Raw genomic sequence first — 23,556 nt, forward strand, 5'->3', positions numbered from 1 at the left:
TTCCTGCTTACTGCAGTTTTGCACACCGCAGGCTCCCTTCCTGACCTACAGAGTTGTCTACAATCTACTCTCTACTACAGGAAGTGAGTGTTTGGTCACTTATAATAATTATCTGGACTACTGTCATACTGGCTATGTTATGAACTAGATGGTTTTAGAAGAATCTCTGACGCTGTTTTTCCTGGCTGCTGTGTTTTTCTATTTAGAAAGAACCAGGTAGGTGCAATCTTCTCCCCCAGTCCCCCTCAGCATCCTCAGATCTCCTCCAGTCCCCCTCACCATCCTCAGATCTCCTCCAGTCCCCTACAGCAGGGGTGAGCAAACTTTTTATGCCGAGCCCCCTTTTTCATCCATGAAATTTCTCGAGCCCCCCCTGCCTGATGTAATCAAAATCATATGACGTCAGTGCACGTGAGCTTGTTCAGCCATTGAGGGCGAACCAGCTTTGTAATGCCCCCGCCACGCATCTACAAAGAAAAGTATTTATAACACAAATAACATCACTTAAAAATAAATATTATGATATTTGTCTAATAGCGTCTCCATTTCTGCTGTATTATTAATCTCTCTCTTCCCGCCACATTAGAATCTCTCAGGACCTCTCTCCCCTCTTCCAGTCTCACACTCCTCTCCCAGTCTCTCCCTCTCCCTGTATTTCTCACTCCCCCTCCAGTCCCTCTCTATTCCTCCCCTCAGTGTCTCCCCATCCCTCCCCCACTCTCTCTTTCCCTCCCCCCAGTGTGTGTCTCTTTCTCCCTCCCCCCATTGTCTATCACTCTCTCCCCTCTTCCAGTCTCACACTCCTCTCCGAGTCTCTCCCTCTCCCTGTATTTCTCACTCCCCCTCCAGTCCCTCTCTAACCCTCCCCTCAATGTCTCACCCCACTCTCTTTCCTCCCTCTGTGTGTCTCTCTCTCTTTCTCCCTCCCCTAGTGTCTCTCTCCTCCCCCCATTGTCTCTCACTCTCCTTCCAGCCATTGTCTCTCCCTCCAGCCATTGTCTCTCCCTCCCCCCAGTGTCTCTCTTGCACTCTTCCTCCAGCTATTGTTTCTCCCTCCACCCGGTGTCTCTCTCACACTCTCCCTCCAGCCATTGTGTGTCTCTCTCCCTCCTGCTAGTGTCTCCATCCCCTCCACCAGTGTCTGTCTCTCCCTCCCTCCCTCCCTCCAGTGTCTCTCTCATCCCCATGTCTCTCTCTCACCCCCCTCCCCATCTCACACTCTCACCCCCTCATGTCACTCACACCCTCCACATGTCCCAGTCTCACAGTCAGTCCCCCATGTCCCAGTCTCACAGTCACTCCCCATGTCCCAGTCTCACACTCACTCCCCCATGTCCCAGTCTCACACTCCCTCCCCATGTCCCAGTTTCACACTCCCCCATGTCCCAGTCTCAAACTCCCTCCCCATGTCCCAGTCTCACACTCCCTCCCATGTCCCAGTCTCACACTCCCCCCTCATGTCCCAGTCTGACCCCGCCATGTCCCAGTCTCACCCTCCCATGTCCCAGTCTCACCCCCCCATGTCCCAGTCTCACCCCCCATGTCCCAGTCTCACCCCCATGTCCCAGTCTCACCCCCCATGTCCCAGTCTCACCCCCATGTCCCAGTCTCACCCCCCATGTCCCAGTCTCACCCCTGCCATGTCCCTGTCTCACCCCCCATGTCCAGTCTCACCCCCCATGTCCCAGTCTCACCCCCCCATGTCCCAGTCTCACCCCCATGTCCCAGTCTCACTCCCCCATGTCCAGTCTCACTCCCCCATGTGCCAGTCTCACTCCCCCATGTGCCAGTCTCACTCCCCCATGTGCCAGTCTCACTCACCCCCTCTCCCCTTGTCACACACGCTGATGCAGGAAGCAAGGAGATGCTGCTGTGTAGCTGTGCAGCACAGCGCCACCTAATGGCCAAAAGAAAAATTGCAGCTGCAGACGGCTTTTTTCCCTCTGCTCCTGGCAAAATCGCCACTGCTTTCTGCGCCCCCCCTAAACAATCTTGCTCCCCCCATGGGGGGTGCGCCCCCAGTTTGCGCACCACTGCCCTACAGCATCCTCAGATCTCCCTCATCATCCTAAGATCTCCTCCAGTCCCCCTTAGATCTCCCTCAGCCCCCATCATCGTCCTCAGATCTCCCAGCCCCCTCATCATCCTCAGATCTCCCTACAGTCCCCCTCAGATCTCCCCCAATCCCCCTCAGCATCCTCCAATCTCCCTCAGTCCCCTCAGATCTCCCAGTCCCCCTGATCATCCTCATATCTCCCCCAGTACCCTTCCGATCTCCCCCAGTCACCCTCAGCATTCTCAGATCTCCCCTGGCCACCCTCATCGTCCTCAGATCTCCCTACAGTCCCACTCAGATCTCCCCCAGTCCCCCTCACATCTCTCCCAGTCCCCCTCAGCATCCTCAGATCTCCCCCAGTCATCCTCACATCTTCCCCAGGCCCCTTCATCATCCTCAGATCTCCCCCAGCCCCCCTCATCATCCACAGATCTCCCTACAGTCCCCCCTCAGATCTCCCCCAATCCTCCTCACATCTCCCCCGTACCCCTCGGCATCTTCAGATCTTCCCAGTCCCCTCAGATCTCCCCCAGTCCCCCTCATCATCCTCAGATCTCCCCAGTCCCCTCTGCATCCTCAGATCTCCCCCTGTCCCTCCTCAGATTTCTGAAGAGTGCAGAGCCTCTGTAACCACTGGCCCCCCCAAAAAAACTTGCGCCCCCATTTTGCGCACCTCTGGTATAACCTAATGAGTATGTTAAATACAAATCATGCTTCAGAACTAGAAATTATTCATTAGCATATTTAGCTATTTTACTTTGACTTTAATATTTTACTGATTTAATTTTATTCTGTATATCATTCCAGGACATCTTACGTTTAGTGTTGCCCAGAACTGTAATGATAAAATTATCCAGCAGGTGTCCCTGTAATAATAATAATAATAATAATAATAATAATAATAATAACATGTTCTTGTACAGGGGGATAAAATGACTTGCCAAAGGTCACAAGGAGCCTCCAAAGGGAATTGAACCAGCTCAATTCAAACTTCAAACTTTCAGTGCCAGTCAGTGTCTTTACTCACTGAGCCGCTCCCGCTCCCTCTCCCTCTCCCTCTCCCTCTCCCTCTCCCTCTCAGTAGTCTGCTTTGCCATTTCGGGTCAGGCATTGAGTCACTAATCACTATGACAGCAGATAGCTATTTATACTCCATCTGGGAGATAAAGGCGGATTGCCCATGACGAAACTCCGTGGCAGGAGTGACGTTATTACTGCGAGACGTCATGAACGCGCATGAGCTCGTAGAGTTAGAATAAGATGGGGATATTACAGTAATTAATGAATGACAGGGATGAGCTAGCTGGGAATCTCAGGGAGTGAGTGATTTAGAGCGGACTAGAGCCGGATCACAGTCAGCAGTTACTAGGTTTTATTAACCCTTGGTAGTTCTCTTCTGCAGCTACATTTACTGCAGCCTCAGTGATCATACGGAGCTTGCTATGCTTTGCACACAGTGTTAGCTAGTCCTTCTCTGGCTTCTTCTAACCCATTATTATTATTCTTTCTCTATGGAATCTCGGAGAGTGAGTAATTTAGAGCAGGCTAGTATTGATCGCAGGCCAAAGTTACTATGTTTTGTTAGACCCTTGGTAGCCTCCTTATGTACTGCAGTCTCGGTTATCACACTGAGCTGGCTATGCTTTGTGTACAGGGTTAATCCCACTCTTGCCTGCCCCTACCTATCATTAATGTTCCCTTCCCAACAGCCACAGTGACTGCACCATCACATGCTGTTAGCAGCACTAGCCACATTAACCTTATCCCTATTGTGGGGTCATTCTCACTGTATACCACCCCCTACACCCACCCACATGTTTTAAGTGTTTTTTTTGTAGCTTTTCTTTGTTTTGGTGATATTTTTTAACTTTTCACACTTAAATGTTAAGTTTTATTTAAAGTGGTGGGCACAAGTGAATTTCTTTGGACAGTATCTACAGCTCTTCACCTTTTTCACATGGAGATAACGATCCCCTAAAATGATAGGGTTTCTGTAGTTACCATTGAGTGAGGCTGCAAGCTCGGTTCTTTGAGTAGAGATGGGTGAATCAGCCCGAATCCTTTTCACGGATTTTCACGGATATTACCACCAAAATCCGTTTCAGGTTCACGGCGGAAAATGCGCAAACAGATTTGGCCGGTTTTAATCCCCGCGGATTCATCAAGAACCGCCATTGGATAAAATCCGTTGATGGGTTTGTAGAACCTAATCCGTGGATTGGATTCTACAAGTCCGTCATTGGGTTGCGGAATCCGCGAAGCGTACTGGTAATTATAATAAGAGATCCGCAAACGTGATTCGCCTTTTGGAGATTGATCTACTGAAATCCGCGGACCAAAGGAACCGGTCGATCCGCTGCAAATCCCAATCCGCCAAAAAATTTTGCCCATCTCTATCTCTGAGGTGTAGTTGAACCGAGGTCGGTAACAATCTCTCTGGTGGCATTGAGCCTATCAAGGAAATGCTCAAAGGTGGCAGAGGGTGGTGTGGGTATCCTAGTGCCATGTGAAATAAGGACCAGGCTTGCACATTTTTTGTCATTCTGTTTGCCTTTGGAATATATCTTGTAGTCTGGAGGACATAACTGATTGATGATGGGACCTTCGGAGTCTCTCAGTCATTTTCTGGGATGGCGGTAAAAGTGGGTCTGGAATTTTGTTTATCACAGATTTTCATTGGTTAGTAGGGTCTGGTCTCTAGAGTCCTAGGGGTGTTGGTGTCTTTGAGTTGAGCTTTGTTCATTTCCCTGGGCTATCATTGGCTGGATTTTTGGGATCCGAGACGTTTTGAGACACACACACACACACACACACACACACACACACACACACACACACACACACACACACACACACACACACACACACACACACACACACACACACACACTATAATTGTGGCAGGGTGTGTGTGGAGGGAGGTGGCAGGATGTGTGTGGAGGGAGGTGGCAGGTTAGGAGAGTAATAAGGAGCTGGTGTAACTACTGAATGTGCGAGTGCTTGGTAATATTCCCTTTCTACACCATAAAGTTGAACTCATCCAGTAGTACTGTTGGTATCAGTTTGTTTGGATTTCCAATTTATGCCCAACTTCCAGTGGATCCTCAGATCTATTTATTTATTACACATATACAGTATGTGTGTTGACTGTTGATATGTCAAGAAATTAATGTATTGTAAAGAACTAATATAACTTTCTTACAGTTGTAGCTTACAGTGACAACAACGATTGTAAGTATGACTTTTTCTATATACAGGGAAAGGAGGTAGTACATGCACTCAAACATATAGGCGATGGTGGGGTACTTAACTGCCGGTGCGCTGGTTCTGGGGAGTTCCTGATGTCCCAAAGTGATCCAGTGAAGAAAAAGAATCAGGCACACGGTCTTAATCATGAATGAAAAAAGGTTTAATGTGCCAAGGAATCCAACGTTTCGGCAGTAAAACTGCCTTTCTCAAGGTGTAGAGAAAGGCAGTTTTACTGCCAAAACGTTGGATTCCTTGGCACATTAAACCATTTTTCATCATGATTAAGACCGTGTGCCTGATTCTTTTCCTTCACTTTTCCTATATACAGTACATTCTCTTAACTATACTGTAGCTGTCAGGATATGCTGCCGTGTACATAATATTCTATAAAGGCAGTCAAGATACTGCACCGACACACTTTATTCGAGCAAATACCCGGTATGTACCTGGCAGATACCTGGAATGCGCCACTCCTCACCTCTGACAAGCCCCGTTGCATTTGCCTTCCCAGCCTGGGTCATGCCTGGCTGATGGGCGGCTGATCTGTTAAATGATAATGATTAGGATTTAATAGGCTGCAATGCTTCGCGTGTCTACCAGATGGCATAAATTCATGAATTGTAATGCAGTGTATATATATATACTGTGCATTATTGCAGCCAGCGGGAATAAAAAGCTTCAATCCCTGCTTGGAAAATTCCTCAATGCACTCGGGCAGAAAACAGTCACAAACCTCAATACACCCGGGTATACCCGAATTCGTGGGACTAGCCAAGCTCGAATAAAGTGTGTCGCCAGTGTAAATAATTTTTTTTGGAGATGAACGGGGAGTATCCTTATGATGTAGCTACTACTTCATGGGCCCTGGCCCGCTAGAGGCATGTTGACGTCCTGTACAGGCACGTCATGAGACAAATGCTTCTTTTCGTGGGCATGATCAGGCTAATTGCTCCACCAGAGTGGTCTACCCAATTGGGATGTAAGTGGAGACCCCTCCATTTTCGATTCTGTCAGCCTGGAGGCAGTGCCAATCATGTGACTTTTGCTGATGTGCTGAACCTCCCTAAAAAAGGTTAACACCAATTTTATTTATCAACCTATTCACTAAAGCCATATTGCCTCCGGTAGAGCAGTGATACGGGTCTTTTTACTGCTGCCATACTTGGGCCACATTTTTAATGCATTCTATGCAAATGAGCAATTAAGGTGAAGTTAATTCTTCACTAAACTCCCATGCCTTTTACTAGAAGGTGCTTAGAATGAACTGTATATCACAAACCATACATTAGCACAAATTATATACCATCAATAAAAGGAAGCCTATGTAGCCCCCTTGCTAAAACCAGGCCTTTTTAGCATGCAGGCTAGGGCAGCAATCTGGCAGTATAGGGGTTAAACTCCTTACACATGGTCCTGCATGTTAGCTGGCTCTTAGCTAGGCTACAACGTTGCAGCTCCCAGGTACAGGAGGTATGACTCAGAGCTAGGAAAGATCTAGTAGGCCATGTGACCAGTGGGGTGACTGTTTGGTAACAGTGAGTTTCGCCCAGAGACTGGGGAGGAAAGGATCCCACCCCCAGGGTATATAAGTTGGGGAACCGCCCTTTATGATTAGGTGTGCCCTGGGTCCTGAGTGAAGACAGGCCTGAGAAGTTCAGCTGGGTTAAGTAGGGCCGAGTTGTTCCAGAGTATAGACCCAGGGTATGTAAGCAAAGCAGCCAAGCATATCAAGCAGGAGAATAAAGGAGAACCCTTTCTCCTTGAGCAGAGCAGAGAGGGTTGAGGTTCGCAAGTGTATTTCCCAGGAGCTAGGAGACCAAGAGCAGCTACTCTAAATCCGAGCTCACAGTGGCAGCGTTGCTACGTGCGCGCACTTGTGAACACGCACTTCAAGGACTCTTACCCGATTGTCTAAGGTAGTTCCTTGACTGCCTGCGACGCTGCGCATGTCGACGCTGCAACATTTTGCCACCACAACTGAAATTGAAATGTAGTGCTGCAGTCACGTCAGGTGGTTCGGCCAATGAAGGCGAACCAGCTCCGTGACGCGTCCACCTCGCCCACCGGCATGCTGACAATTAAAGCAAGCATCCTGTTTTAAAAGTTCCTGGCATCCTGTGTTACTTATTCTACATCTGCTCGTCACTACAGCCTTGGCCTGGATCCACCAGAGAAACTCTGAGGCCAGAGGTAAAACTGACTGAGTTACACTACGCTGAAGCAGGTAGAAATCCTGTTTGCAGTGCAAGAGAGACTGATTGCGTGTACCCCCTATCTTCTGCAGCTGGGTGGGGTTTGGAGTGTTACACTTACAGTATAAAATACATTTAAGACAATTTCCTAATTAACGAGGGGGCACGCAAATAGCATTATCAATTTAAGAGAGCACTCAAATGTATGTCACACGTTCTAGGGTGGACACTCATGTTGTTAGTGTGGGTGCTTACCCAGTGATGGTGCAGTTTAAGGTCGCGCTTATAGTGCTGGCGCCGACGATGCGACAGATGCTGTCGCCACCCGCGAAAGTCGTAAATTGTTTTTTAGCGACGGTCGCCAGTGACGTCACTCAAGGGGGCGGGCTGCGAAATTTGATTGGTTTAGAGAAAGTCACATGTGGCGACTGTCTCTAAAAAAATCAAATAGACCCGGCTACCAATTTTCCAGACGCGACGTCACTCCGTCGTGCTTACTATAAGCGCTAGCTGCGGAGTCAATTTTTTTGTTTTTTCGAACCACGTCGCGTCGCCGCCACTATAAGCGCAGCCTACAGTAAGTTGAGTTGAGTGATGGAAAGGGTTGTGTAGAAGATGCAGTCTGAGGGTATACAGATTTCACTATTTAGTTGCTGTGCCTGTCTTCAACTCAGGCTGGGCACATTAAACACAGTCTTTACCAGGGTGACATAGTCAGTCAGATTAACCCCTTAAGGCAGAGTACGCAAATGCTGTGTAATACTGCTATCTGCTGACAGTGCAGCATTGAATTACTCTGTCTCTTCTCTTAGTAGCAAATCAGTAACAGAGCACTTGATCTGAGATATTAAGGAGATAATAATAGTTTGTTCTTGTATAGTGCTGCTAGTTTTTACATAGTGCTTTACAGAGACATTTTACAGGCACAGGTCCCTGCCCTGTGGAGCTTACAATCTATTTTTTTGGGGCCCGATGCACAGGGAGATAAAGTGACTTGTGCCCAAGGTCACAAGGAGCCGACACCGGGAATTGAGCCAGCTTCTCCTGCTTCAAACTTAGCGCCAGTCCGTGTCTTTACTCACTGAGCCGCTCCCTCTCCTTATGTCTCAGTATCAGTGCAGGATCTGACAGTATCTTAGCAGATGGACAAGCTGGTCAACCACTGGCCTATTACCTAAAGCAACTTTATAACTAGAGCACAAGCAGAGCTCTGTAATCCTGACCAAACAGTCTCTTGTTTATTTATAATCTGTGCTGCAGGCTAGTTATTTCCCTGTACAGTGTCTATAACCCCAAAAGCCATTTCCCTGTAATGTTAACTAAACTTTATGGACCAGGTGTCACCTAAACACCCCAATCAGGCCGGCCAGGAGAAACCCCAAACTAGCAAGTATAATGTTCCTTAGGCAATGCCTCTGCATGCTTCGTCAGTAAACCAGAAGTATTATAATTAGGGTGACCAGATTTTGAAAATTAAAAACCGGGACACATTTTTTTTTTTTACATAACAGTTTATTTATTGTAGTACACTTATACCTTACTACCATTAGTCCTTGTTACGTGTGTGTGTGTGTGTGTGTGTGTGTGTGTGTGTGTGTGTGTGTGTGTGTCGGATGACCTCACTAATCGAACAAAAAAAAAAAACAGATGTGAATGATTCTGAGCCCATTAACCAGTGTCAGGATGCCCCCTCTTCACAATTTCTAAAGCAGCAATCCCGCCTGGGATCTTACCTGATCCGCAGTCCCTCAAGGTACTATACTGGAGGGGAGGTGTTCCCTACCTGTCTTCCGAGGTCTCCCGCGTGAAACTTGAGTCTGATCTGGAAGAAAGCAGGGTAGGTTACTTCGGTGTAGGTATACGGCAGTTACGATAAGACATAGAGGGTGAGGGAGACTGGTCTGCAGAAGGAAGATTCTGTGCTGCAATGAAGTGAGCCATCTTTGTAAGTCGATCCACCACTACCAGGATGGTATTATGTTCATTTGATCGTGGCAGGTCAACAATAAAATCCATTGATATGGACTCCCAAGGACGAGTTGGAACCGGAAGAGGCTGCAGTAAACCCACAGGTGATGCTCGAGGGGTCTTGGTCCTAGCACAAGTCTCACAGGAGAGGACATAGTCTTTAACATCTTGTGCTAATTTAGGCCACCAAAAAGAGCGAGACAACAGTTCCTGTGTCTTGAGGACACCTGGGTGACCAGCGGGTCGGGAGTCGTGCATTAATTGGAGCACCTCTAATCTTACCTCCTTAGGGACGAACAGACGATCATTACAGTTCCAGAGACCATCACATAGAAATAGTTCTGCTTCCGGAGGAGGGTTTTTAAGAAAAGTGTCATTTGAGTAGGCTCCCTTTATTCGTGTGAGGAGATCGGCAGAGAATGTGACGCCCAAAAAATTTCTTTTTGGAAGAATAGTTTCTTCTTGCTCTTTGTCTGAACTAGGATTCGGAAAGGACCGTGACAAGGCGTCGGCTTTCCCATTCTTGGAGCCAGGGCGGTATGAAATGTGGAACTGAAATCTTGCAAAGAAGAGAGCCCATCTGGCTTGTCGCGCAGACAGTCTCTTTGCGGATCGAATGAATTCTAAGTTCCTATGATCCGTAAAGACCGTAATTGGATGATTGGCCCCCTCCAGTAGATGTCTCCACTCAGAGAATGCAGCTTTTATAGCCAAGAGTTCTTTGTTTCCGATGTCATAATTTCGTTCAGCTGTTGACATTTGGTATGAATAAAAAGCACATGGATGAAGGAGCATCTTGGGTCCAATTCTTTGTGACAGAATGGCACCAACAGCGGAGTCGGATGCATCCACTTCCAAGATGAATGGTAATTCAGGATTTGGATGGATGAGGATAGGGGCAGATGTGAAGAGTGACTTCAATTGTTTGAATGCCGCATCCGCTTTAGGAGACCATTTGAAGGGGAATTCTTTCCGTGTGAGTTGGGTGATTGGAGCAATAATGCCAGAGAAATTTTTAATAAAACGTCTATAGAAATTGGCAAAACCCACAAATCTCTGAATGTCCTTTTCATTTCGTGGGATTGGCCATTCCACCACGGCTTGAATCTTGCCTGGGTCCATACTCAAACCCTCGGGAGAGATGATGTAACCGAGAAATTGCATGTTGGTCTTTTCAAATTCACATTTTTCTAACTTGATGTACAATTTGTACTTACGGAGACGCTCAAGGACAATTCGGACATGTCTCTGATGATCCATGATGTTATCTGAGAAGACAAGGATGTCATCCAGGTATGCCACTACGAACTGGTCCAATAACTCTCGGAGGACATCATTAATTAAATGCTGGAAGGTAGCAGGGGCATTACAGAGTCCAAAAGGCATCACCAGATATTCATAGTGCCCATAACGGGTTCGGAAGGCTGTTTTCCATTCGTCACCGGGTCGAATGCGGACCAAATTATACGCTCCTCTGAGATCTAATTTGGTAAAGATTTTGGCTGACCGAATTCTTTCCAATAGTTCAGGTATCAGAGGTAATGGGTACCTGTTCTTCACCGTAATCTTATTTAGTTCCCGATAGTCAATGCAGGGGCGTAGAGAACCGTCTTTCTTTCCCACGAAGAAGAGTGCAGCGCCTGCTGGAGAAGTAGAGGGTCGGATAAAACCCTTTGAAAGGTTCTCCTGTAGGTAGTCATTGAGGACCTTCAATTCCGGTTCTGAGAGGGAATAGATTCTTCCAAACGGAATGGCAGCACCCGGTAATAATTCAATGGGACAGTCATAAGAGCGATGTGGGGGAAGTGTATCTGCGTTCTTCTTGTCACACACATCTAAAAACTCAGAGTAAGGAGCCGGCAGAAGATTTTTTTGAGACAAGGAAATCTTATGTATTCCTACACACTCTGGTATAGGAGTCTTAGGTAGACAGGCTAGCTGACAGTACTCTGAGGGAAACGTGAGGGTCTTTGTCTTCCAGTCAATTAGTGGGTTATGGATCATGAGCCATGGAATTCCCAGAATCACTGGAAACAAAGGTGATGGAATGAGACCAAAAGAAATCTTCTCCTGGTGATTGGGCTCCATGATTAGTGTTAAGTTACTGGTTTCATGGGTAACAGGTCCAGAGCTCAAGGGAGAACCGTCAACGACTTCCATCCTTTCTGGCGATTCCTTGGCTACAAATGATACCGAATTGTTCTTGGAGAATTCTATGTCCATAAAATTCCCTGCCGCCCCTGAGTCAACCATTACTGTGGTTGAAAAACGATGTGTTCCTTCCTCGATTATAATAGGAACCAGGAGGTGAGGGTGTAGCGAAGGAGGGTTATCTTTCCCTTGAGAAGCAGAGAAAACAGTCTTTGAAATAGCGTGCAGCTGATTTCTCCTAGGGCTCTGGAAAGAAGACCGCCTGGACTTGTTTGGGCAATCAGCGAGATAGTGCCCATCATTTCCGCAATATAAACAGAGATCTTCTGTTCGGCGTCTATTCCTTTCCCCGGTTGAGATGGGTCCCGCAGTATATTTACTTGCATCGGCTCCTCCTCAGTCTCCCTGGAATGTCTTGGGGTACTGACATCTCTAAACCCGGGGTTACTTGGCATGAACCCCTGTCTCTCCAATCGTCTTTCCGTAAGCCTGCGATCAATTTGGATGCATAAACGGACAAAGTCCTGAAATCTCTCTGGGGGCTCCACCCGGGCTAGTTCGTCTTTAACTTGCTCCGAGAGACCCTGCCGAAAATGATATTTCTGCGCGACCTCATTCCAATCAGTATCGTTAACCCATCTGCGGAATTCAGCGGCGTATTCAGCTGACGAGCGTCTTCCTTGACGAAGATTGTTCAGAGTTGCCTCAGCGGTTGCACTACGATTTGAGTCATCAAAAATAAGACTCATGGCTTCGATGAACTCCTCCAGGTCCCTTAGTAGTGGGCTATCTTGTTCTAACATAGGGGAGACCCATTCAAGGGCCTCATCCTTGAGCAGGGTTATGATCAGTCCCACCTGGGCTTCTTCGGTAAGATAAATGATGGGCTGAAGCTTGAACACAAGTCTGCATTGATTAAGGAAATTCCAGAAAGATTGTTTTCTCCCCCCAAATTTTTCTGGAAGGGAAATACGGGGTGCGGTTTGCACAGGCACAGTGTTTTGACCAGACAAGGTGATTAAGGCTGCACGTAGTTCACGATTCTCAGCTTCCGCAGTGGCGGCTTTTTCTTCCAAGCGGCCAAGACGATTAAACACGTGTCTTTGTTGTTCCTGGTAACCAACCATGATATGTTGTAAGTCATGGAGTGTCTGAGCCTGAGTCGGGTCTGTTCCAGCGGAATCCATGGTAGGGCCTGTTTATTCTGTCATGGATTGGACTTCGGCTGAAGTGGATCCCAGTGGCAGGAACAGCAGGGAGCAAAGTAGGGGTCACAAGCAGAGATCCGAGGCAGGCGGCAGGTAGCGAAGTCAGGAAACAAGCAGGGGTTCGAGGCAGGCGGCAGGTAGCGAAGTCAGGAAACAAGCAGGGGTCCGAGGCAGCCGGCAGGTAGCGAAGTCAGGAAACAAGCAGAGGTCGGCAAAGAGGAAACTGGAACAGGATGATAGCAATAGCTAACACAGCAGTAAACACAAGAACCTTGCAGCAGCTAAGGAACCAGTATAAACAGGCAAGGAGGAACAGGAAGGGGAGGTTTATATAGGCAGGCTGAGAGGTGGAGCACAGGTGCAGAGGTGTCAGGTATCAGGTTCTGGAATGTTCCTAGTTTAGCAGCAGCAATCCCGGTGGACAAGTTTAGGTACTGCAAGCTATGACAAGACATTTAGAATGGCAGCAGTCCCGGTGGCCAAGCATAGGTACAGCAGGCTAGAGAATATGACACAGAGGAATTAAGTGAGCCTGTTTGGAAAAGGGATCTACGACCACCAGGACCGTCGTTATACTCTGAGATAAGGGACGCTCCACCACAAAGTCTGTAGAAATTAGTCTATGGCTGATCCAGGATCGGGAGAGGTTGTAATAACCCTGTAGCTCGATTCCTGGGTGTTTTAGTCTGTGCGCACACAGGACAAGCAGCTACAAAGGCTTTAGCATCTTTTCCGAAACCCAGACCACCAGAAGTTTTGTTCCAATAGTTCGATGGTCCTCCTTTCACCCGGATGACCGGAACTTTTGGCACTATGTCCCCATTCCAATACCTTTATTTGAAAAGCTGGTGAGACGAAGAGGCGTCCTTCTGGAATCACGAGGCCCTCTGGAATTTGTGTTTGATCCTGAACGATGTCGTCTAGGGAGTGAAGGGTAGCCGCTGAGATGAAGCGTGAAGATGGAAGAATCGGTTCGTTGTGATCCTCCGCAGTGTCATCGACCAAGAATTGGCGGGAAAGAACGTCCGCCTTCACGTTTTTGGAGCCTGGCAATGAGATGATGAAGTTAAAGCGAGAAAAGAATAATGCCCACCGTGCTTGTGACCCCAATCAACGGCCTCCCTTAATGTACAAAAGGTTTTTGTGATCTGTGAGTATGGTCACTGGATTTTCCGTCCCTTCCAGCAAGTGCCTCCAGTCCTGTAAAGCCATCTTTATGGCCAAAAGTTCCCGATTGACCACGTCGTAGTTCCGTTCGGCTGGGGAAAATCTTTTGGAGAAAAATGCACATGGGTGCAATCTGGCTTAAGGATTTTTTCATTGACATAGCACTGTTTCTGCCCCAACATCCGATGCATCTACTTCCAGAGTGAAGGATAGAGTGGGATCTGGATGTACCAGAACTACGGCCGAGGTGAAGGCTGTCTTTAGTTTATCAAATGCATTAACTGCCTCCACAGATCATTTAGAAGGATCCGCTTCCTTTTTGGTTAAGATAGTGATGGGCGCCAGAATGGAAGAAAAGTTCTGAATATATCGACGATAATAATTAGCAAATCCCAGAAACCGCTGGACCGCCTTCAGGCTGATGGGACCATTCCATAACGGCTTTGACTTTATCTGGGTCCATGGCTAATCCGGTATCCGAAATGATGTATTCCAGGAAGGAGGTACTGGATTGGTGGAATTGCCATTTTTCCAGCTTTGCGAACAGGTGATTCTCCCGTAATCGTTTTAGAACCTTCTTAACATGATCTGGATGTTCCTGTGCTGATTTTTTAGAAAAGCAGAATGTCATCCAAGTATACGATAACATATTTGTCGAAGGTCCCTAAATACCTCGTTCACAAAGCTGTGAAATACGGCAGGAGCGTTAGAGTCTGAAAGGCATAACCAGATACTCGTAGTGCACATGCCACAAATTAAAGGCCGTCTTCCATTCATCACCCTGATGAATTCTGACCAGATTACAAGCCCCTCGCAAATCTTATTTGGTAAAGATAGAGGCTTCTTGCAAACAGTTCGGAGATGAGGGATATTGATTTATTTTATTTTTTATTTTATTGAGTTCTCGGTAGTCAATACATGGCCGTAGCGTTCCATCTTTCTTTTTAACAAAGAAAACCCTGCACCCGCAGGAGAAGTAAATTTCCGGATAAATCCCCTCTGTACTGCACCGACACACTTTATCCGAGCAAATACCCGGTATGTACCTGGCAGATACCTGGAATGCGCCGCTCCTCACCTCTGACAAGCCCCGTTGCATTTGCCTTCCCAGCCTGGGTTCATGCCTGGCTGATGGGCGGCTGATCTGTTAAATGATAATGATTAGGATTTAATAGGCTGCAATGCTTCTTGTGTCTACCAGATGGCATAAATTCATGAATTGTAATGCAGTATATATATATATACTGTGCAGTATTGCAGCCAGCTGGAATAAAATGCTTCAATCCCTGCTTGGAAAATACCTCAATGCACTCGGGCAGAAAACAGTCACAAACCTCAATACACCCGGGTATACCCGAATTCGTGGGACTAGCCGAGCTCGAATAAAGTGTGTCGCCAGTGTAGGTTCTCCTGAATGTAATCTTTCATGGAGCGGGTCTCCGGAAGAAAAAGTGGATAGGAAGCTCCCATGGGAGTCACCGACCCGGGCAAAAGATCGATAGGACAGTCAATGGACCGGTGTGGCAGTAGTTCCTTGGACTGAACTTTATCAAAAACATCCTGAAAGGTGGAGTAGATATTAGAAAGGTTGGATTTCGCTTCCACTGGTACTGAGACCTCAGCCAACGTTTATGATGGAACAGAACAGTTCTTAAGACAACGAGAACTCCAATGTCTGAGTTGAGAAGATGACCAATCTACTACAGTGTTAGGGAGTTGAAGCCACGGTAACCCCATAATTACATCAATAGTGGAGGGGGGGGGGGTGATTTACGTCCAGTCGAATAGTTTCCGTATGATCCATACCTGTCTCCAACTGTAGCAGAGCCATCTCCAATGAAATATACACGGGCTGTAGGGGTCTGCCGTTGATCGCCTCCAATCTTACCAGAGATTTTCATTGTACCAACGGAATGCCGTGTTTCTCAGCGAAAGCCTGGTCGATGAAGTTACCACCTGACCCAGAGTCCAGAAAGGCCAGAGTTTTGGCCGTGAAAGATTTCCTGGTCAACTTGATAGGCAGTATCACCTTAGAGTAAAGAAAAGGGAGAAGTACATAATTTTCTCCGTGTGATTCTCCCGTCTCTGACTGGGATTTTGCGTTTCACACTTTGTTGGGACAGTGGAAAGCCTTATGCCCGGCAGTACCGCAATACATACAGAGCCCGGATTTGCGTCTTTGCTTCTTCTCGCGGGCCGATAGATTGTCACCCCCCGAGCTGCATGGCTTCGTCTGGATCCAGGGAATTCTCTGTAACAGGCCAATTTGCAGCAGCCATAGCTGAGCATATAAAGGGAGAGCAGCCAATAGCTGAGGAGTACAGCAGCAGAAGCTGCTGCAAGAATCAGCACCCTGATTCGTTGCTGAGTGAGCTCAGCACAGCAGGCATTGACGAAGTCTGCTGCTGTCTCGGTGTCGACAACCACGCCCGATCCTAATAATGGGTGCACGTAGGTATAGGGTGTTTAGTAACTGTAAGCCATAGGCTTCACTGCACACCCCCAAGGAGAAGATCCCTCTGTGGGATCTGAACGTTAGCTTTATGTGTCCTAAATACATTTTTTTTGCGTACTTTTGAGTACTGCCTCTTTTTGCTGGTCTGTTGCCCTGCTGGATGGTAATGTACCTTAATTGTTTCTTTACAGGAAACATTGGGTGGGTCCCAAAGTAGCATTACTCAGATTTTGATGCACTGCTACTTTCTCATGTAATTGCAGTAACTTTGGCATGATGCACCAAGATACAACTTGTATTTTTTTTGATGCATTGTGTACAGAATGTTTTGCTACAATGCGCTCCAGCAAGTGCAATAATGTCTGCTAAATCTGTATACAGTACTGACACTCAGATTCACAAAATGATACATCATTCATCAAAAGTTATTATCTCAGACGTTCGAAAATTACAAAACCACTGCCTAACAAATGAATTAATGTAATAAACAAGTGTATAAATCAATAACGTGTAAAGATAGACAGAAAGGTAGGTGAATAATGGAGTGTGTAATAGTTGCCAGCTGACGTGACAATGTGTTACATATAGACATGTTTGCTGATATCAACACGCAGTACATTCTAATATGAAATTACTCCAGTTAACAGAATTTCCGGTAAACATATTGTAATGCTTTGGATTATGATAGTTATTTGTGCATACAATTACAGTAGTTTAGTGAATAAAGGGTTACCCGTGGGAGAAATGTGACAGTCTATTGAACATTTTCAGTTTAATGGCTCACCTTTGCTTTTTTTTTTTTTTTTTAGATAACTACTACGAGGCTGAACTTCCAATACATTCAGTGCATATAAGTAAGTATACAGTAAACTACTTTTCTTTCTGGCTTTCTATACGGTATTTGTGCTAGGCAGATGTTTGGATATGATACTTCTTATCATTTCTGTAAGTGATCATAGTAGTGTATTACTGTATAGCAGACAAATAATGTTTCAAGCTCCTAAAAAACTGATAATGAGGCCCAAACATTGCACCACATTGCCAAAAGTGAAGATAAGTCTGTTATAAATGAGTGACGTTACAGTATATAAAGGCAATAGGAGAAATGAATACATTTAAAAAAATGTTTTCTTGCACAGAGAGCTGGTTATTTTCGTGGTTGTGTGCTAGGGACTAAATACCTCAGGATTTCGGAACTGAAACACATGACATTAATCTATAATTTAGAAAGCTGGCCCACATATACAATACTAGTGCATGAATTACTAGTTTAAGGCGTTACACTCCTCTGCCCCTCCTTACATCTCCGCCCTAATTCCTCACTATACATCTGCCCGACTCTTGTTTTCTGCTCAATGGTGTCTTCTCTCTACCCCTTTTGTATCTAAAGCCCTCTCCCGTCTAAAACTCTTCTCACTGACTGCCCCACACCTCGGGAATGTCCTTCTCAATATCCCACTGGTACCCTCTCTTTCCACCTTTAAGACCCACCTAAAAACGCACCTCTGTAATGAAGCATATAGGTAGCCCTGCTGGCTGATACTATATCTCAGATGCACAGGCCTTGGCCTCTTGCAGACGCCCTTACTAGAACACCCACCTACTCTCTCTGTAAGTTCTTTCTATGCACCACTTAGATTGTAAGCTCTTTGGGGCAGGGACTCTTAGGAGGGATTTTGCTAATGTCACTTTTATGTCTCAAGCGCTTATTCCCATTATGTGTTGTATTATTATGTCACGTGTATTACTGTTGTGCTATGTACACATACAGTATGGCGCTATATAAATAAAGATATACATTATAGATACATACATTATATCATTATGTTCTCTTTCTGAAATCGTACCTCTTCTGTAATCATGGCTCTGATCAAGAAGAAAAAGTGTTTGTTTCTTAAAAAAAATAAAATTAAAAAAAATAAAATTAAAAAAAATAAAAATGATTTTTAAATGTGTAAGAAACATGTTTATTAGGGAACAAAATAAATAAATACAAGATAAGGATGGGGAGGCTCGCAGGCTAAAATCCGAACCCCACTTATCCTTCTCTGAAAGATGCTTCCCTCCTGCACCTTGTTGAAATCCTTCTGTAGGTGACTGTTTCGATCACTTCCCAGCCTCCTCCAACTCGTGCATGTTGAGGTTTGTTAGAATGCTAGGTGGCCCGCTGCCTCCTCCTTACAAGGGAGGCTATGGGTTAAGTTCTATTTGGGCAAGGGATGGGCACATTGTATTGTTAACATTAAAGGCTGTCTAGAGATTGTGTGACCATGGAGCCACATTGTCTGTGGAATATCACAAGCAGTTAACAAGTTAATCCAGGGGTTCTCCGTTCCAGTCCTCAAGACCCCCCCCCCCCGACTTAACCCTTAAGCTGCCAGAGGGGGTCTGCAAAACATTGCAGAGCAAATATAAGGGTAAACTCAGGTGTTCTCGGCTCCAGTCCATGTGTATATATATATATTATTAAGGTTATGGTGGGTAAAAAAAGTGACAAAAACCCTCCACAGTAAAGCATAAAGCAACTGTAAATATTACTGTATATTCATTTGCATGTCTTAGACAGGTCTGCAACCCTGCCTTTCACCATTATCACCCAGCACACAGCACTTCCACTGCAGCAAGGGATTCTGGGAAATGACATGCAAATGAGTACACAGTGCCACCTTTTGTCTCAAGCTCACATTACATGAACAATCCTTAAGCCAATGGCTTTCCGGAGGAAGCCAGGGTGCGAAACGTACGTCGGGGTTGTGTTTGTTTGCACTTCCCTTGGACCCCCACACTTTAGTGTGAACCCCTGCTGGACACCCCAATCTGCAACCTATACCATTCTGGGATTCCTCCTAAGGCCTTTTATTGCTCTGCATACATATGATCACTTGCAAGTATACTCTGCATTTGCTTTCTGCTTGTGGTTTTCAGGCTATGTATTACCTTATTGTGGTTGATTGAGTGGTTAACTGAGTGGTACTGCATTAGGGGTTAAATCATTTGTCAGCAGTTATTTGGTCACAGCATTTAGCTACCTTACATAGAATTCATTACTGACCGGGGTCCATACATTGCTGAGCAGGTTAAACATTTGTTTTTCTTGCTCTGCATATTATATATGTTTTATGTGTGTTCTATACACCATATCACATTACAGTAATCTCATTCTATGCTTAGGTTAGACTTCATAGTGTAGGGATACCTTGGGGACTGTTTTATCTAATTTTGTGTAATTCATGTTTCTTTAATAAATCAATTTATATATTACCTTGCTTGAGTGCTTTCATAGGGACCCTTTTTCTTTCTTTCCTGGTTATTTATACTTGTCCCTAGCACCGTCATTAGGCTGTTATATTTTTATCAGTGTACCTTCTTTTGATTTGAGCAATTTTGTATTATTTATCTAGTTAGTTGCAGGCTTTAATTGTGTTATTTTTTTTTATATGTATATATATAGATATATATACACAGTTATCATCTATTAGGGATAAACACCCTAATACAGTAATATATGTGTATCAAAAAATAGATGCATATTAGATGTTAAAAAAAAGTGTACAAGGGAACAATAAAGAATAATGAAATAAAAAATCTATATAACATTTTTATCTAAAATATGTCTATACTGTATTTGGAAATGTTGCTGTGTACACGTTTTCATTCCTACATACAGTATAGTTAAAATTAAAATCACTATTATTATGAAACTTTTCTTAAGAAATGTAAAAACAAATGTAAGATAAATACTTTTGAGATGTAGATAGTTATTTATTTATAGATATGAGGCCAATGTGAATAAATTATATAAAAATAATATTATTCATATACCACCACCAGAGGACCACGTTCACTCCCTCCAGACCCTGAAATATGGGATTCACGGGAGAGAAAGTAAAATGTATCACACCTTTTTCTGCTATTATTATTGGATGACCTACTGTATATTTATTTATAAAATATTTTACAAGGGAGTAATACATTGAGAGTTACCTCTCGTTTTCAAGTATGTCCTGTGCATAGGAGTTAAAATGACAAATAATACATGGTTACAAAATACAGTTACATAAGTGAGCAGGGTATACATTATATACAAGACATTGCATGCATACTTAAAGATAATATTTATTATGTGTGTTAGTAACAGTTACAGACCAGATTAAAATGTGAGACAGCTTTGGTTTTGAAAGAACCTAAACTGGTGGTGGATGTGAGAGTCTCCGGTAGGTTGTTCCAGTTGTGGGGTGCACGGTAAGAGAAGGAGGAGCGGCCGGATACTTTGTTGAGCCTTGGGACCATGAATAGTCTTTTGGAGTCTGATCTCAGGTGATAAGTGCTGCATGCTTGTTCAGATAGACAGGTAGCTTGCCCAGAAAGTATTTGAATGCAAAACAGGAGAGGTGAACTTTGGTCATCACTTGAGTCTAGGCGCAATCTAGTTCTTTGAGCATTTCGCAGTGATGTGTGTTGTAGTTGCATTGGAGAACAAAGCGGCAGATTGAGTTGTAGAGGGTGTCGAGTTTGACACCCTCGTATAGACAGAAGAGCTAGATTTTTATAGGATATATGCGAGTGCATATTTAACCTAGGGACGTCGAGTGGATTCTTACCGGTAATTCTTGATCCGGCACCATTATTTTCTCTCTTCTTTTTACCACTTTACTACCATATTGTTGCACTCCTCCTGTACAATAAGAGACTTTTGAGAAGAACTTATCGGCCAGTTACCGAGAGAAACAGCACCAAAGGAGTGATATATTTGTGATTTTTTTACCCTTCTATTCTTTTCACAGTAACCATTAGTATCACAAATGTTATAAGGGGATACATGATTGCGCCCTCTTTTGTCTGTGACTGTCTAACCTTTGTTTTTTGTTTTTTAGGACCACTCATCCCTTCTCCAACTCTATCTTCTTCAAGTAAGTATGAACGACTGTGTTTTCCTTACTGGATTCCCATACAGTATTTGGGCGCAGCAAAGCTGGGGACAGAATACGTCTTACTCATTTCTGCCATAGATCCTATTAGTTTAATAATTAATAGCAGACAAATAAATGGGCCACAAATGTTGTGGCAATTTACTAAATCTTAATATCTGTCTGTCAAAAATTAATGAAGTTATATAATCAGTTGAATCCCAGAGAGGGCTGAGCTTTCTGTAAGGAATCGGGGGCCACGTCCGCCTTGACGTGACCCCCCCTACTTCTGGCGGGGTCTGCAGCCACCCCTGCTTCTCTCCCTCGGCGGTGTGTCCCTCGCGGTGACGCTCACTGTCATGCGGCCGCCATCTTGCCAAGATGCGTGCAGCCTCCGCTTACAGAGCACGCGTCTCAGGCTTTCATTTATTCACTGCACCCGGTCCTTGGCCACGCCCCCCGGCATTCTCTCACCGGCACAGCTGTTCTCAGAACACAGTTCCCACGCTGTCCAACCACAGAGTGCTCCACGGCACACCCCTGCTCTGCCCCCTGCCTCCAGTGGTTCACCTACCTTTTTAACCCCAGTTCTTCCGTTGGCTCATTGCTCTGCATAGTCTCACTTCCAGAAGTTGTGTTTTCTGTGCCATGCTCTGTGTTCTTCCTTCAGGTTCTGTCCCAGACTCGGCAGACTATTCTCTCTGGCTCACGACTACGGCTTCCACCTCAATACGTGTATCTCTTGGACCCTCAGACTCGGCTTCAGTACCTCGACTACCCGGACTTCTCCTATCCTTGAACCTCGGCTACGGCCCCCACTACGGCACTTCTTCTACCCCAGATCCGGCAGGTACCTATCTCACTATACCTCTACTCTCTGGCCGGCTACGCTACCACCATACTCCGGACACGCTCTCTCCGCTGTGGGTGCGTGCCTTTATACGTCCCACCTCAGTGCAGGGGACGGGTCTGGTCTGCGGGCAGCACAAGCATAACATTATGCAGAGCCCAATAAACGCAGACCAGACTGAATTAGGCCAAATACTGTTGGCACTTATTCAACAACATCAAACCATGTCGGATCAAATAACCACCGTATCTCAACAGTTGGACGACCTTTCTCTCCGGGAACCTCTGCCTAGGGTACCTCCCCCTGTACTACCTGATCCAGGAGGCACTGTGGCAGCGGAACCTAGGATTCCTACTCCCAAGCATTATTCTGGGGACCCCCAGGCTTGCCGAGGGTTTCTAAATTAATGTGAGATACAATTTGAGATGGCTCCCACTCAATTCCCTTCTGGACGTAAAAAGGTATTTTATGTGTATTCTTTGTTGTCTGGGAATGCATTGGCTTGGGCCTCCCCAATCTGGGAGTTACGTCCCGAATTAACGCAGGATTACCCCAGTTTTAAGCAGGAGTTCCAGCAGGTCTTTGATACCCCAGCTCGCCACGATTCTGCAGCCTCATCTCTTCTCCTTATGACACAGGGTCGTAGGTCCGTAGCCAAATAGGCTCTGGAATTTCGGACCGTAGCCGCGGAGACACGCTGGAACCAGGAAGCACTCGTCGCCGTCTTCTGGCATGGGTTAGCTGATCCTGTGAAAGACGAACTTGCTGTGCACCCCTGGCCCGTGGTATTGGAAGAGCTAATCACACAAGCCATCCGCATGGACCAGCGTCTCCAGGAACGATGCTCTGAACGTCAAAAGCCCCGCTTCTTGACGTTCGTCGCCCCGTTTCCTCGTCCTCTTGCGACCCCAAGAGTTCGTTCAACCCCATGGCCAGCTCTGGAACCTCCTGAACCAATGCAGATTGGCACACAACAGACCCGTACCTCCGTAAGGGATCACCGTAGGACCAAGGGTTTGTGCTATTATTGCGGATCCTCTGAACAACTCATATGTTTCTGCCCTCTCTGTCCGGGAAACGAGCACACCCAGTGAAGTACAGTACGAGGGGCTTTCCCTCGGTTCCATTTCTCCTTGCCCTCTCCCCAAAGAAGAACTTCCCCGGAAGCTACTGATTCCCATTTTTCTTAAGGGTCCCACCTCCCGGGTTTCTACGGCTGCCTTCATCGGTTCTGGGGCCGGCGGAAACTTCGTGGACCAAGCCTTTGCCATCCGTAACAACATTCTGCTCATCAGTAAGGAAGTTCCCATTGGATTAGAAGGCATTGATGGCCGGCCTTTACATCCCGCTTTC

At 45.9% G+C, this 23,556-nt stretch overlaps 2 protein-coding genes across 3 annotated transcripts in view; both read left to right on the forward strand.

Annotated features, from left to right (window-relative positions):
- LOC142467778 (inter-alpha-trypsin inhibitor heavy chain H3-like) overlaps window positions 1–2,928 on the forward strand; it is a 63,997-nt gene extending 61,069 nt beyond the window's left edge. The window contains exon 15 of the mRNA XM_075573640.1: window positions 2,864–2,928. Coding sequence (XP_075429755.1) covers window positions 2,864–2,928 — 65 coding nt within the window. The remainder of the gene's footprint in view (window positions 1–2,863) is intronic.
- A 2,309-nt stretch (window positions 2,929–5,237) lies between these two features.
- LOC142467993 (inter-alpha-trypsin inhibitor heavy chain H3-like) overlaps window positions 5,238–23,556 on the forward strand; it is a 45,137-nt gene continuing 26,818 nt past the window's right edge. Inside the window, exons 1-3 of one of the 2 annotated variants that reach the window (XM_075574053.1) lie at window positions 5,238–5,287; window positions 17,256–17,300; window positions 21,321–21,356. The gene's annotated coding sequence lies outside the window, so the exon portion shown is untranslated. The remainder of the gene's footprint in view (window positions 5,288–17,255; window positions 17,301–21,320; window positions 21,357–23,556) is intronic. The other variant, XM_075574052.1, reaches the window with a different exon arrangement.

This window comes from Ascaphus truei, chromosome 17 (genome assembly GCF_040206685.1).
Source record: "Ascaphus truei isolate aAscTru1 chromosome 17, aAscTru1.hap1, whole genome shotgun sequence".
NCBI lineage: Eukaryota > Metazoa > Chordata > Amphibia > Anura > Ascaphidae > Ascaphus > Ascaphus truei.